The sequence below is a fragment of the Argentina anserina genome, chromosome 6 (assembly GCF_933775445.1).
Source record: "Argentina anserina chromosome 6, drPotAnse1.1, whole genome shotgun sequence".
In the NCBI taxonomy this organism is placed as follows: Eukaryota; Viridiplantae; Streptophyta; class Magnoliopsida; order Rosales; family Rosaceae; genus Argentina; species Argentina anserina.
Window position 1 is genome coordinate 25,896,903 of NC_065877.1, and position 13,230 is coordinate 25,910,132.

General features: G+C 40.2%; 3 protein-coding genes across 7 annotated transcripts; 1 reads left to right on the forward strand and 2 right to left on the reverse strand.

The window, feature by feature from the left end:
* Nucleotides 1-117: 117 nt before the first annotated feature.
* Nucleotides 118-5,437, forward strand: LOC126798350 (inactive protein kinase SELMODRAFT_444075). 4 transcript variants are annotated; one of them, XM_050525292.1, is made up of 12 exons: nucleotides 118-236; nucleotides 381-442; nucleotides 829-921; nucleotides 1,077-1,841; nucleotides 2,305-2,456; nucleotides 2,536-2,630; nucleotides 2,768-3,804; nucleotides 3,891-4,051; nucleotides 4,322-4,398; nucleotides 4,477-4,624; nucleotides 4,807-4,953; nucleotides 5,129-5,437. In XM_050525292.1, exons 4-12 carry the CDS (start codon nucleotides 1,661-1,663, stop codon nucleotides 5,363-5,365), a joined length of 2,235 nt encoding a protein of 744 aa, XP_050381249.1. In that variant the 5' UTR covers nucleotides 118-236; nucleotides 381-442; nucleotides 829-921; nucleotides 1,077-1,660; the 3' UTR covers nucleotides 5,366-5,437. The 4 variants fall into 4 exon arrangements, with proteins under 4 accessions (XP_050381249.1, XP_050381251.1, XP_050381250.1 ...); XM_050525294.1 differs by having other exon boundaries at nucleotides 1,120-1,841; XM_050525293.1 differs by lacking the exon at nucleotides 118-236 and having other exon boundaries at nucleotides 317-442.
* A 1,897-nt stretch (nucleotides 5,438-7,334) lies between these two features.
* LOC126799702 (uncharacterized) lies at nucleotides 7,335-10,505 on the reverse strand. 2 transcript variants are annotated; one of them, XM_050526950.1, is made up of 9 exons: nucleotides 10,249-10,505; nucleotides 10,089-10,151; nucleotides 9,547-9,628; nucleotides 9,362-9,436; nucleotides 9,056-9,134; nucleotides 8,861-8,906; nucleotides 8,189-8,292; nucleotides 7,947-8,031; nucleotides 7,335-7,499 (listed from the first exon to the last, which is right to left on the reverse strand). In XM_050526950.1, the coding sequence occupies exons 1-8, from the start codon at nucleotides 10,453-10,455 to the stop codon at nucleotides 8,013-8,015; spliced, it is 675 nt and encodes a 224-aa protein (XP_050382907.1). In that variant the 5' UTR covers nucleotides 10,456-10,505; the 3' UTR covers nucleotides 7,335-7,499; nucleotides 7,947-8,012. The 2 variants fall into 2 exon arrangements, with proteins under 2 accessions (XP_050382907.1, XP_050382908.1); XM_050526951.1 differs by lacking the exons at nucleotides 7,335-7,499; nucleotides 7,947-8,031; nucleotides 8,861-8,906.
* Nucleotides 10,506-11,301: 796 nt separating this feature from the next.
* On the reverse strand, nucleotides 11,302-12,006 carry LOC126801055 (PRA1 family protein F3-like). The gene has a single exon (XM_050528509.1). The coding sequence runs from the start codon at nucleotides 11,939-11,941 to the stop codon at nucleotides 11,372-11,374; it is 570 nt and encodes a 189-aa protein (XP_050384466.1). The 5' UTR covers nucleotides 11,942-12,006; the 3' UTR covers nucleotides 11,302-11,371.
* Between the last annotated feature and the right edge of the window lie 1,224 nt (nucleotides 12,007-13,230).

A 13,230-nucleotide genomic window follows, 5' to 3' on the forward strand; every position in this document is an offset into this window, starting at 1 on the left:
GGGCGTTTTCAAAACCCCAGTCATCGACGGCGATTCACTGCAAAATTTACAGCAATCAAAACCTCATCGGGTCTCTGACTCGTCTTGTCTGGGAGGTCACCGTCAACAAGTAGTGTATCGCAGTAAAAAATTAAACAAAAATAAACTCATATTGGGTTTGTAAATCTCGGTTTACAGTTTTTATTGCATTCACAGAAACTTTGCTAACCGCCATCAATGCTTCCCCCTGTGAAACTGTGAATCTCTCTATCTCTATATCTCAAGTTTTTCTCTTCCCAAAAACCCAACCAGTTTACTATTACATTTGTTTCACAGTCTCACTCTCTCTCTCTCTCTCTTTTTGTTTGGCGCTTCTTCTTGACGCTTTCATCTCAAAACAGAGCACAGACCAAACCAGTCTTCCACCAGTTTCCGCCAAACCCAAGATTTTCTTTGCTACTCGGTAATGGTGTTTTGCTTCTGCTTCTGGGTTTTGAGCTTTCAGGTTTATAGTACGTCATGGTCATGGTGTAGTTGTCACAGACTTTCTTTACATGCATTCGAAGATTTGTTCTCTCTTTTTTTTTTTAAATTAAAGAAAAATGGTTTTTCACGTGTGGTGGTTGTGAAATGCCGTATTCCTCGCTCCGGTTTAGATTGTTTTAGCGTCAACTGGTTTTTGAGTTTAGTTTAATCTAGTTGTTCTTTGATGTTGTTGCTATGTGTTTGGTCTCTGGGAAAACCCCAAAACAGAAACCAGGGATATATTTTTATAAAATATATATGAGGTACTGTTGGTTCTCCCCAGTTGTGTAAATGTGGAGTCTCATCAAATTTGGTCTCTAACAGATTGCAGGTTTCATTTGAGGTGTATCTGTGTGGGATTTTGAAATGAGAGTTCATCTGCAGCAAAAGGGCTATGCAGCTTCCGCTTCTTTGGTCGTATGTTGCTGATTTGATTTGATTTGATTTGATTGTTCTCTGTAGTCGCTGTGGTACATCATCATATTGTGGAATCCTAAGGGCTAAACAGGGTTGGCAATAATTCACTGGATCGAAATTGACTGAATGATTTTGGGTGGTTTTACCTTTTGCAGCTATTTATTTCACCTATATTGATTCAGTGATTTGAGGTATCAGGAGCTGGGTACAGTGTAGTGAAGACAACCATACATGTGCGGCTGTGTGTCGTTTTGCAATCTCCAGCCAAAAACTGTTATGATCACTCCTTTTTCCATGGGCGTCAGAAAAGTGTGAAAATCACTACAGGGCTTTTATCAGGGAGAGAGAATCGATATCTTGCTTTCAGGGCCAAAAAGGGTATCTGGCAATCTCAACATTGTTGCCGATTTTGGAAGCATTGGTGCTTGTTTTCACTTGCTGAAGTGACTGAAAGCTGAGCTCTAATGGGTTTGGTCTGGGTTTGATTCTGCAGGATTAGTTGAATTGGTATTAAGGGTCTTTTCCAATTGGGTCTTTGGCTACTGCTAGGAGGCTAGAGGAGAAGAGTTGGCATGTCTGCTAGTGTATGCCGGAGAATCTAGCACTGTGGAAGGAAACTAGTTTTGGAAATGTGCTCTTGTCTTGTTTTTGTGGTTATGGGAATTATTGAGGGCAGCATTTGATTAACTGAGGGTTTTGAGCAAGGTGGCCAGACAAAATTTAGTTTGCTAACTTTGCAATGAGTCGAGAGCAGAAGAGAGTGAAGCAGGAGAAAGGCTCGAATGACGCCGAGAAGGTTGTGGTTGCGGTTAAGGCGTCGAAGGAGATTCCCAAGACTGCTCTGGTTTGGGCATTGACTCATGTTGTTCAACCTGGAGATTGCATTACATTGCTTGTGGTTGTCCCATCTCAAAGTTCAGGTATATTCACTGTGCTGTTGGGTATGCCTCTTTTCATGTTCAATGTTGGTGATAGGTAAATGAGTGTAGTTTGCAAAACAGAAAAACAATGCCTTGATTGGAATTATTCCTCTTGATTCTGCTCTCTTGCTAAAGATGCCTTATCTGCTGGTTCATTTACTTCTCCTGGTTTCAAGGAATTCGATCAATTTGTCTACTCTTGCACTTGTTTTGTTTGATGTAATATAAGTAACTTCTGGTATATACTGCTTCAAGTAGTCAAGTTGGATGTATGCATATTTCTATGTGATTCACGTCCATGGCAGTCTTCTGAACTCTGGGTCCTGATTTATGCATGAGTACTATGATACACAAGTTTTAGTGGACTAATCCTAGATTACCTGTTCTTTTGAGTTCTAATTCCTGCAATCCAATCTTTTACGCAATATCTTAAGTTTAAAAAGTTGCCTTTCCTAACTTTCAGGTAGAAAATGGGGTTTCCCAAGATTCGCGGGGGACTGTGCGAGTATAAACAAGAAGTCTCTGCCAGGAACTACCTCAGAGCTGAAGGGTGATATCTCAGATTCGTGCTCTCAGATGATCCTTCAACTTCATGAAGTTTATGATCCAAATAAGGTAATTGCACTGATATTTATGCCCATTTTTATGGTACTTCTTGTGCTTATCTGTTAAACTATCCTGCGCTCTTTTGCAGATAAATGTCAAGATAAAGATTATTTCTGGATCACCTTCGGGGTCTGTGGCTGTAGAGGCCAAGAGAGCTCAGGCTAGTTGGGTTGTGTTAGACAAGTAATTTTTGCTAATTTTTTCCCCTTTCAAATGCAGGCCTTTTGATATCCAAATCCAAATTCCTATTCTTGTTTTGAAACTACATGCTATCTCTCTCTCTGTTTTCAATATTTATAAGTTTGTGTTTTGCTTTACAGACACCTTAAACCTGAAGAAAAACGGTGCATGGAGGAGCTGCAATGTAATATTGTGGTTATGAAGCGTTCCCAGCCGAAAGTTCTTCGCTTGAATTTGAATGGTTCACCTAAGAAGGATGCTGAGTCAGGCTGTCAGGTATCTTCTGAGCTTGAAGGATCAGAAAAACATTCCAAAAAGCAGAATAATTCTTTAAGTTCCTTACATGGACCGGATGTGACTCCAACTAGTAGTCCAGAGCTAGGGACATCATTTACAGCTACTGAGGCAGGAACTTCATCAGTGTCAAGTTCAGATCCAGGAACATCACCTTTTTTCATTTCTGGAATTAATGGAGATAAAAAGAAAGAGGAATCATTGGTTGATAAGGATAACCAGGTCCTTGATGACAGCAGTTCGGATACAGATAGTGAGTGTTTATCTGGATCTTCAGGAAGTAGGAGGTTTCAGCCGTGGGTAGCTGAGTTTCTAAATTCTCATCACCAATCCTCACAACACACAGAAAGTTCACATAGAACTAATGATAATCCAAAAGCACCTAGTACCAAAGCTTTGCTTGAGAAAATATCAAAACTTGAAAGAGATGCTGAAATTGGAATGTCGAATTATAGAAGTGACATGGACTTCAGTGGAAATCTGAGAGAGGCAATATCACTGTCTAGAAATGCACCTCCTGGCCCTCCTCCATTGTGCTCGATATGCCAACACAAGGCACCTGTGTTCGGGAAACCTCCACGATGGTTCAGCTATGCAGAGTTGGAGCTTGCTACTGGGGGATTTTCACAGGCCAACTTTCTGGCTGAAGGAGGGTTTGGTTCTGTTCACAGAGGGGTGCTACCAGATGGCCAGGCTGTTGCTGTCAAGCAACACAAATTGGCTAGTTCTCAAGGGGATCAAGAGTTCTGTTCGGAAGTTGAAGTCCTGAGCTGTGCTCAACACCGAAATGTTGTCATGTTGATTGGCTTCTGCATTGAGGACAAAAGAAGATTGCTGGTTTATGAATACATATGCAATGGATCATTGGATTCTCATTTATATAGTAATATTTCTTTTCCTGACTAGTTTTTTCTGTATTGTATGTGATCTACTATGTTGTGGAATAACACTTAATCTGGGCGCTGTCAGGACGAAATCGTGAGCCTTTAGAATGGTCTGCACGGCAAAAAATTGCTGTGGGAGCTGCTCGGGGTCTGCGTTACCTTCATGAAGAATGCAGAGTCGGTTGCATTGTGCACCGTGACATGCGGCCCAACAACATTCTCATCACTCATGATTTTGAGCCACTGGTACTTCCACCGTAACTCTTATTTTCATAAATGAATAGTTGGAAATCTGAAAGAAAATCTATAGAATAGTCAGTGTGATCCTCTATGCTCCTTTTTATCCTAAATAGTACTGGAGTTCTTCTTTGGACCAATAATACTGTATACATTCAACATGTCCATTACAAGCTATAAATTATGCAGTTATTTCAGATCCTTGAATTCTGTGTTTCACTTGTTGGTTAGTAGATAGAACATAGAAGTACAGAGAACTGAATTCATCTGTCTTGCTAGGTTGGGGATTTTGGTCTTGCAAGGTGGCAACCTGATGGAGACCTGGGTGTGGACACTAGAGTAATTGGAACATTCGGGTAAATGATGCGTCTCATTTTGCATATGAGCATATGTTTACATGCTTGTCATTATCTAATAAACTGTTATATATGTAGATATCTGGCACCTGAATATGCTCAAAGTGGTCAAATCACAGAAAAAGCTGATGTGTATTCTTTTGGAGTGGTGTTGGTGGAACTTGTTACGGGGCGAAAAGCAGTGGACCTCAACCGGCCAAAAGGGCAGCAATGTCTCACTGAATGGGTATGAGCAAGCAAAGTCTAATATAAGTGTACCCATCATTATCTATTTTATCTTAGTAAGAGAAGACATGTGTATTACAGTTGTTGTCTTGTTGATAAACATGAAAGCTATTGCACTGATGATACAACTAATCACTAAAGCTTTCTATTGTTCTGTTGCTTATATGTTGTTGATCTTAACAGGCACGCCCACTGTTAGAAGAATACGCCATTGATGAACTGGTTGACCCTAGCCTGGAAAGCTTTTCAGAACATGAGGTTTATTGCATGCTGCAAGCTGCCTCTCTATGCATAAGGCGTGATCCTCAAACTAGGCCTCGCATGTCACAGGTAAAAGACATATTTTTGAATGAGGATTCAGTACTGTAGTGTAGTTAAGAATTCCTTCGCTTAAACAAGCTGCTAAATATATTAGTGTGGTAACCAATGTGGTGACATGCGGTGGTGATTACAAGCCTGAGAACTTGTCATGTCGACTAATGGTTTTACAATTTACTTCTGTAAGGTTCTGCGTATACTAGAAGGCGACATGGTAATGGACTCAAATTACATGCCAACACCTGGGTATGATGTTGGATGCCGGAGTGGTAGGATTTGGTCGGAGCACCAGCAGAAGGAACATTATAGTGGACCCCTGGATGAAGCATTGGACGGTTATGGAAAGCTCTCTCTCGAAAATTCAAGGCCAGCTTTCTGGGAGAGGGATAAGGCGAGGACTTCTTCATGTGAAAACCATTTGTAAAGCGCTCACCCCTTTTAGAATTTTACATACAAGGTAGACACTGATTATTTATGCGCTCCTTTTTTGTAATGAAATCCATGTTCCTTTTGCCTTCACTATCACATGCATTTTGCTTCTGTATAGTAAAGGAAGAGGATAACCAGGAGGCTTTGTAATTTTTGAAATCCAAGGAAAGCCGAAAACCACGTTAGTCATGCCCAGAACTCCTTGGTCTACATTGAGAGGTGCTGGTGGGATTTGAGTGCTTACCATAAACTTATCATTGTGGTCTGTGACTAGTGAATGTGGTGAAGTCTAAGAATCTATATGATGTGTTACAAATCCTACTCAAGTAGCTAGCACTATCATCATTAATCGGTCAGCTGTGTCCTGGTCAGTTATATTGCAATGAAAAATAATTTGATAACTTGAAACTGAAGATTCCTCAACAGGGTGGCAACCCATCCGCCAATGATCACTATGCCGTTGGTGGTTGGAAACCAGAATTTCCCAAGGGACGCTGTTACAATTGCTAGTGTTCATGTGGACGACTCTAGAATGCCTTGAATAGTTTCATTTGGCAATCGACTCCTACTGGAATTGGTGGCTACCTTACCTTTCCCAATTGCCTCAAACTGTAACTTGGAAGTTGTGAGTAGCTGGATATAATGCAGATTGTGCATCTTTTCTAAATCAAAGGACGTTTTAACTGTGCCTTTGCATCCTCCTGTTTTTGGCAGCTTCAACCATGGTACATTGATACTGAAGGGAGCTGGCTGCTTGGTGCAGTCATCTGTTCTTGGGGGTGACAGTTTACAGAGACTAAATTGGCTTCGGTGCTGAGGATTTTTTGTCTTACGATTTTGGAAGCTGAGGTGAAGATTATTCTGAGTCCAATTTTATTGATCTCCAAACGGTGTGATTCAAAAGGGTTGGCCGATTTAGTTCTCCCCAATACTTTTACCTGTGTTTATGGCCAAGGCAAGGATTATAGTTGAGAATCCATTGATCTGCTTGCTCGATTTTTACCATTTCCCTCTCAATCTTTTCTCAACTCGTATAGCTTACTCTACCAGCTCTGATTCAAGAATAACATGAGCTGACCTGAATCCATCCCTGATAAAATCTATTAATCCGACCGGGCATAAATATGGATAAGGCACCGTGAATATCGAAGCTGAAGAATGCATGCAACCTAAATCCCGCATCTCATGAATATCAAGGAAAGAGCAATAGCATTACACTAGACAATTGATGATGATATCGATATTCAAATATTCGGTTGCTTGTAGGAGTTGCAGCAAGGGTTGTACTCCCAAATCCTAGAAATTCTCTATGATAGCGTTGCGGCAAGGCTTGTACTCCACTTTGGTCCAAGTTGGAAAAAGATAAGCTACCGTAATCACCTTGGGTTCCAGTTATGACATCGGTTCGCTCAGAGATTCAAATTACTAGCTGATCTGGTCTTTACTGAGGCAACACTGAATATATTATGGCAACTCTCATGGAAGATTATACTAAGGTGAATTTGAGCGGACAAGAATTAGTGGAAGGAGAAGGAAATCTTTGTGTTAGGGAAACGGCTCGACTCAAATGATACAACTCCACTTTTAATCATATATTTGAACTAAACATTCCAACCTGTACGTGTTGCTGCTGGCATCAACTGGACCTAAGTTTAATGATCGACCTTTTGCCTTTCCCGGCAATTTAAGTGTTTCTTTTTTATGTATATGTAAGGGCGGACTATTATAACTAACTCTCGCAAGTAACAGCATTGAACTCTAATTAATCATCAATAACATAAACAAACAAATTTAATGGTTACTTGAAACCTAGACTAGGAATCGTATAGCTTACCCAGGCATAGACGGCGGCAGTTGGTTAGATAACAGCAACAATTCAAATCGTATAGCTTACTCTACGACTTCCTCATTTTGGACCTTGCATATCTTTTTTTTTTTGGGGGGGGGGGGGGGGGGATAGATCATCAGAAGACATATGAAAGAGAAAAAATAGGATTGTAGTGTCATTGAAGACAGGATATCTGAAAACAAAAGAAGAGATGAAGTACTCTAAATGCATGCCGCCCGTCTGAAGATGGTAACATGGTGCCACGAAGTTCATCCATGGCTTTATTTGCTTGTTCAATTTCCTGCCAGAGAGAAACAAATTGAAGAACCCGGAAAATCATGCTCCAGCTATAAACATGCACATCCTAAAACAATATCATTTTTTATGTAGGGTTATGATTATTAACACACCAACATCTCTATTCACACGCCTTTCAAATGTTCCATGCTTTACATTCTCAACAAAAAAAAAGTTCCTTAATTGGGTCTGTGAATAGAGAAAGTGTTTTAATTAGTAACATCCATCCTTATTTGAAAGATACATTGGCTGTGTCAATAGAGAAACTTGTGTGTTGATAACACCACCCTGCTAAAGTTCTAAAAAAAATTTGAACCAGGAAATCTAGTGCCCAATTAACTCATCAATACTGTGTCAAATTCAACATATACTGCTTACACACAATTGTTAGATTAGCAAACCCTCTAATATTTAACTAGAATAACAAATTGCAGTAGTAAGCAAGAGGTACCTCAGAATCAGCAAACGCAACTGGCATCCCACCTTTAGCACGCAATTTGATCACACGTCATCAATTTTACCATAATCTATTCAAACTTCAAAAGCATAAGGATTATCAACTAATTATGCAGAAGAAATATGGACATCATCTGGGGTGCTAAAAAGTAAAAACTTTGTTGGACCAAGCCTCCCACTCTCTTTTCGATACAAATGTGACATTATCCAGCTAAAGAACTTGGGATAATTACTCACTGAGACAAAACTTGCTTCAGTTCATCTTCGGTGCAATTAGGACCTAGATTTGCAATGAAGAGAGTGGAACATTGCCTTCCATCAATATGCTTTTCAGATTGTTCCTGCACGACCAATTCAGAGACAAGAGGTTGGAAACCAATATACGTAGAATCATACACAAATAAATTCCGCTTTCTCCATATTTCAATCTCACTCATACAAAATTCTATGTAGTTATGATAACCTCTTTTCAAGTCTGTAAAAGTCCAAAATAATGAATGATTGAAAGACATTCTTTCTGCAAATCCTTGAGCTCTACACAACTTAAGTGCAAACTTTCAGAGAATTCTGGTAAATATACAACGAGAGGAACACCCTTATATAAAACTAGTATCCTGTCCTCATCTAGGCATATTTAGTATCTTTGTTTCATGCTTGTTCATCTTGATATATATTACTCAAACACGATACACCATAGCCTGTTTTCCAAAACTTAAGATTAAAATGAAAAAGGAGGGTAGGAATGAAACAAGAAGCTGGCTAGCAGACATGAGCCATATCCAAAAGACCTAGAAGTTATTGTTATTGTTGTTTTTCTTTTTCTGCCAAGCTAAATAATTGAAGATTTACGATATTAATGACTAACATAGCATGAGTCTTCTCATTTAGAATATAGAACCATATACTTACAATTACAGTAGCTACAGGATTATCAGAACCCACCACTGCCTCACTGCTGCAAATAACCAGAAATAAAAAATAATAATAATAACAAGCTTAGCAGCTATCCAGAGAGAAAACTAAAATCTGATAATATGCATTTCTTCTATACATTATGCCAACTGCATAATCTATAAAACATAATGAACTATCAAGCTTTTTCACCTCTTTGTGTTTGCTAAATCACTCTTTTCACTAGAATCATGATTGTCAGTTTCAGATGGTTCTTCAGATTCACTGTCCCCTGGATGTGCAAAAGAGATCCATTCACAAAAGTGAGTCACACAATCATGTTCAGGTGGCAGTGACTCCCAATAGTAAAACATTAGATATGCACAGGACTCAAGAACAAGGAAAGATGGAATATGAAGAGATATAGTATTACATCTAATACAGTTATGCTCTACAACGGATAAGGGAAAAACTAAAGAGTAGCTATATAGTCACAACTATGGCTGTGAAACACATTACCGTCATCACTAGATGATCCTCGGTTATCATCCTCTTTTTTACTCCTTCTATCAATAACCACATAGGCTCCACTGCCTGTGCAAGTAACACATTAAAAGCCTTCCATAAAAATAACAAATTGTTCTGATTCAGATCAAACAATATAAAAATAAAAAATTCACTCAGTATGACATGCATATATCAACCTGGTTTACGCTTCCTTCTCGAGTTTGATCTAGCAAGTTCAATATGCAACAAGGACCCAGTTTGAGGATCAAACTTGACACCCTGGTCGTGACCATCAAAGCAAAAATAAAACTTAGAAGGAACAGAAACATAACCAAAGTTTCACACAAATCGTCATCATTGAAAGCTAAACTTAATTCCTCCCAGACTCCCCCACTCTGTCATCCAGCATCATAACCAAATCGAGAAGAAGTGACTTCTTTAGAATTCACCTAATTCCTAAATGACTTCATTACAACTCCATTACTCGAATAAGTGACAAGAAGCAGTAAACAGCTACTTGACATATGCCTAGCTAGTCTCCTTTTTGCTCAACAATCTCTACAAAACTAGAATAGCAAACATTTTGTTGTTCGAAATTTCGCGAAACAGAGCACTCATTATGATAAATTCCTCAATCATTAACAAATAAAAGCAACATAAACATGTAAATAAAAGCTCAATCACTTGAGAACGAATCAAAATACGTACAGTGACAAATTAGAGGCATATAATTACTGACAGTCAAAGCATGTAGAGCTGCAATTGCCGATTGGTGATTGAAAAACGTAGCAAAAGCAACGACCTGGAATCAAAACACGAACAGATACACACATTCTCATCAGAAATTTCATATATTTCAAAAGCGCAATAGAGAAAAAAAGAGAGAGAGAAGCTTGTGCCTGGTTGCCGCGGCCGGTGTACTTGAGCTGGCAATTGTCGAAGCCAGGTCGCCGGCGGAATAGGTTGTGAATTTCACGCGCCTTGACGTCGTCGGGGAGGCCGGAGACGAAAAGCGTGTTAATGACGCTCCGGCCGCTGTAGTCCGGAAGCGGCGGCGGTTGCTGTGGCTGCGGCGGGTAGTAGGGCTCGTAGGGCGGGTGAGTCATTTTGGCTGTGCGCGGCGAGAATGGACGGTTGAGATTGAAGAGGCGGATGGTGATGGGAGGTTGTTCTCTGAAGTCTGAACAGAGGCTCTAGGGGAGGTTTCAAATTTGTTCAATCAACTTTTATTAACTTGAAATTCAAAATGAACTTTAGAGCGTGTAAAAGAGTCCGCCTAGGACGAGGCAGTGTGTTGCTAACTTTATAACGTGGCTGAGGTATTTGTTCTTAGCCGGGTTAATCTAGTATACATTAATGTATGCTATACATTTCACATCTAACGGTTGACAACGGATATTATTTTTTTGACCCCACTCATAAAACAATATCGACCGTCGGATGTGGGATGTATAGCATACATTGATGTATACTAGAATTTTCCGTTCTTAGCCCGCCAACTCGAGGTAGGAGGGAGAGTAATCAAGTGCTGATCAGTACATGAATTATTTGCTAAACTCCAAATATAAAAAAAAAATGATCATGTTTAACACCATCCGATAAATTGAAACGAGGATATTAACATGCTCCCATTTTAAGAGGACACTCTCCTACCGTGCGTATCAATTGAGAAATGAATTGAGGATATTATACTACTGTAATACCAACAATGGTCGCAGTGTATCAACTACTTGTAACCCCAATTCTGCAGTTCCTAAATGATAACATTTCCCGGTAATAACCGGAATCCCCACCTTAAATCCGGGGGTACTCTGCCAAGACGTGACTGACATTTTCTTCTCAAAAAAGAAAAGAAAAGGACGTCGCTGACAGTTGAACACACCAAAGCCAAAAACAAAGAGTTGTTATTGGATCAGATCACACGATCAATTGCAGGTAGATACAACAAGCTCATTCAATTTAAAAATATTTCAAACTCCAAAAAATTAAAAAGGAAAAGCAGTGGGAAGGATGATTGGCCAACTAAGCTGAAGAAGATCCCGCCGGGCCGGTCATCAATCCGGCATTCTCCTCATCCACGTGTAAATCCTCCGTCTTCCTCAGCATCGCGTGCACCGCCACCACCACCACCGCAACCAGCAGCGCGATCAGGATTTCCGTCGTGGCCGACGTCAGAAACAGAAGCACGATCGTCACCACGCTCAGCACGATGAGCACGATGCGGTCGTCGACGGTGCGGCCGAAGAGGACGAGCGGCTCGTCGCGGAGGAAGTAGAGGAAGAGCCACCCGGCGAGCATCACGACGAGGACGATTAGCGAGATCGGGTGCCAGAGCAGGCTGAGCAACAGGATCACCAGGACGATGATGGCGTAGTTCATGCGGAAGTAGGCGGTGTTGTAGCGGAGGCGCGTGAGCGCGTCGCCGAAGCCGTGGGCGAAGTTGAGGGAGTGGAAGTCGAACATGACCTTCCAGGGGCGGCAGGCGCCGAGGCCGGCCTTTATGCGCTCCTTGGCGCGGGAGATGTACTCGCCGGAGGCCGAGGTGGATCCCGACGGCGACGACGAGGTCGGAATGGTGCCGTAATTCGTCATTTCGGTTTCAGGGGTTTGACTTGTTGACTTTTCGGAGGGAAATTTTAGAGGGGAGAAGAAGGTGGAGAGACTTCTTGTGATTGAGAGCAGAGTTGTTTTAAGAGGGAGAATAAATTATGTGGGCGTTGAGGGGTTTTTATACTCTGTGGGTGAGGCGCACTGTGTGTACGTGTTTGTGATTGGTTGTGATGTTTGAGAAAGTTTGGACAAGCGGATCAATTATAGGCTATTATTTCTTGGTTTTTGTCTGTTTTTTGTTGTAATGACCAAAACTTTTTACAAAGGGATTGGATTTTGCTCATAAATTGTTTTCCATTGTCATGTATAGTTTGTCATTTGGTATCACAATACTTTGATTCAAAAATGTTTGAATATAAGCTGGAAAACAAAAACAATTTAAACTTGAACGTAATACATTTATTTTGTCATAGATTAAAATGAGTAAGTCTATCATACGTTGGGTCTCTTCTATGACCTTAAAATGACTTATACTCTTAAGATTTCTAAGTTTGAAATTGAGTTTGACTCTGCAGTTCTTGTTCAACTTACGCATAATGATATTTCCACTATTCATCATCTTGGTTCTTTGATGCAAGGCTGCCACAATTTTATGAGTAACGTGAAATTTTCCTCTCTGTGTCATATCTTTAGAGAAGCCAACATGACAACTGATTCTCTTACCAAAAATAGTATTTTGCATGATAAAGTCCTGATGCAATTTGATTTCCGCCCAATCAATGCTTCTCAGTTCTAGTTGGATTATCTTGTGGTTGTGACTAGGGCTAGAAGAGTATATTCTTCTAACATTTCTTAATTTTCTTTTGTTTTAGTTCTTTTGAGCATCGTTTGTAACAAAAAAAAGACATATGTTTGTTTAAAACACTATTCCAAAAGGAGATTAAGATCCTATATGTGGCTTAGTAACATTGTGAACCGAACACGTTGCCGAATTAGAAACTAAGTATGTAGTAATGATGTTTTCTTAAGTGCGACCGAACAATGTCAATCGTCAATCATTTGTGCTAGTCACATTATTTAGAGAAAAGAAGTATCGAACTATGGATTGGGTGAAAGCGATTAGAAATTGAGAATGCACTAGAGCACTCTACATCATCAAAGACATGAGCTAGATGTAGGAGGGGAGCATCGAATAAACCATGTGGTGTCAAACATTGAAAACAAATTCGTTAAAGAAACGTTGGCAGTTGTCAAAGGCCCCATTCTTCTTTGAACGAACTACCCTTCCATACAGATAAGCCGGGAATGCTCTATTGCGGAAAAGACCACAC

Bases quoted from the DNA above. Each gene is read 5' to 3' on its own strand.
- LOC126801055 (XM_050528509.1), bottom strand. From the start codon at position 11,941: ATGACGAATTACGGCACCATTCCGACCTCGTCGTCGCCGTCGGGATCC.
- LOC126798350 (XM_050525292.1), top strand. From the start codon at position 1,661: ATGAGTCGAGAGCAGAAGAGAGTGAAGCAGGAGAAAGGCTCGAATGAC. The intron at 3,805-3,890 runs GTAATATTTCTT...GGGCGCTGTCAG, and splicing joins ATTGGATTCTCATTTATATA to GACGAAATCGTGAGCCTTTA. The intron at 4,954-5,128 runs GTAAAAGACATA...TACTTCTGTAAG, and splicing joins CTAGGCCTCGCATGTCACAG to GTTCTGCGTATACTAGAAGG.
- LOC126799702 (XM_050526950.1), bottom strand. From the start codon at position 10,455: ATGACTCACCCGCCCTACGAGCCCTACTACCCGCCGCAGCCACAGCAA. The intron at 9,629-10,088 runs GTCAGTAATTAT...GGTCACGACCAG, and splicing joins CAGCTCTACATGCTTTGACT to GGTGTCAAGTTTGATCCTCA. The intron at 9,135-9,361 runs GTAATGTGTTTC...TTGCACATCCAG, and splicing joins AGGATCATCTAGTGATGACG to GGGACAGTGAATCTGAAGAA.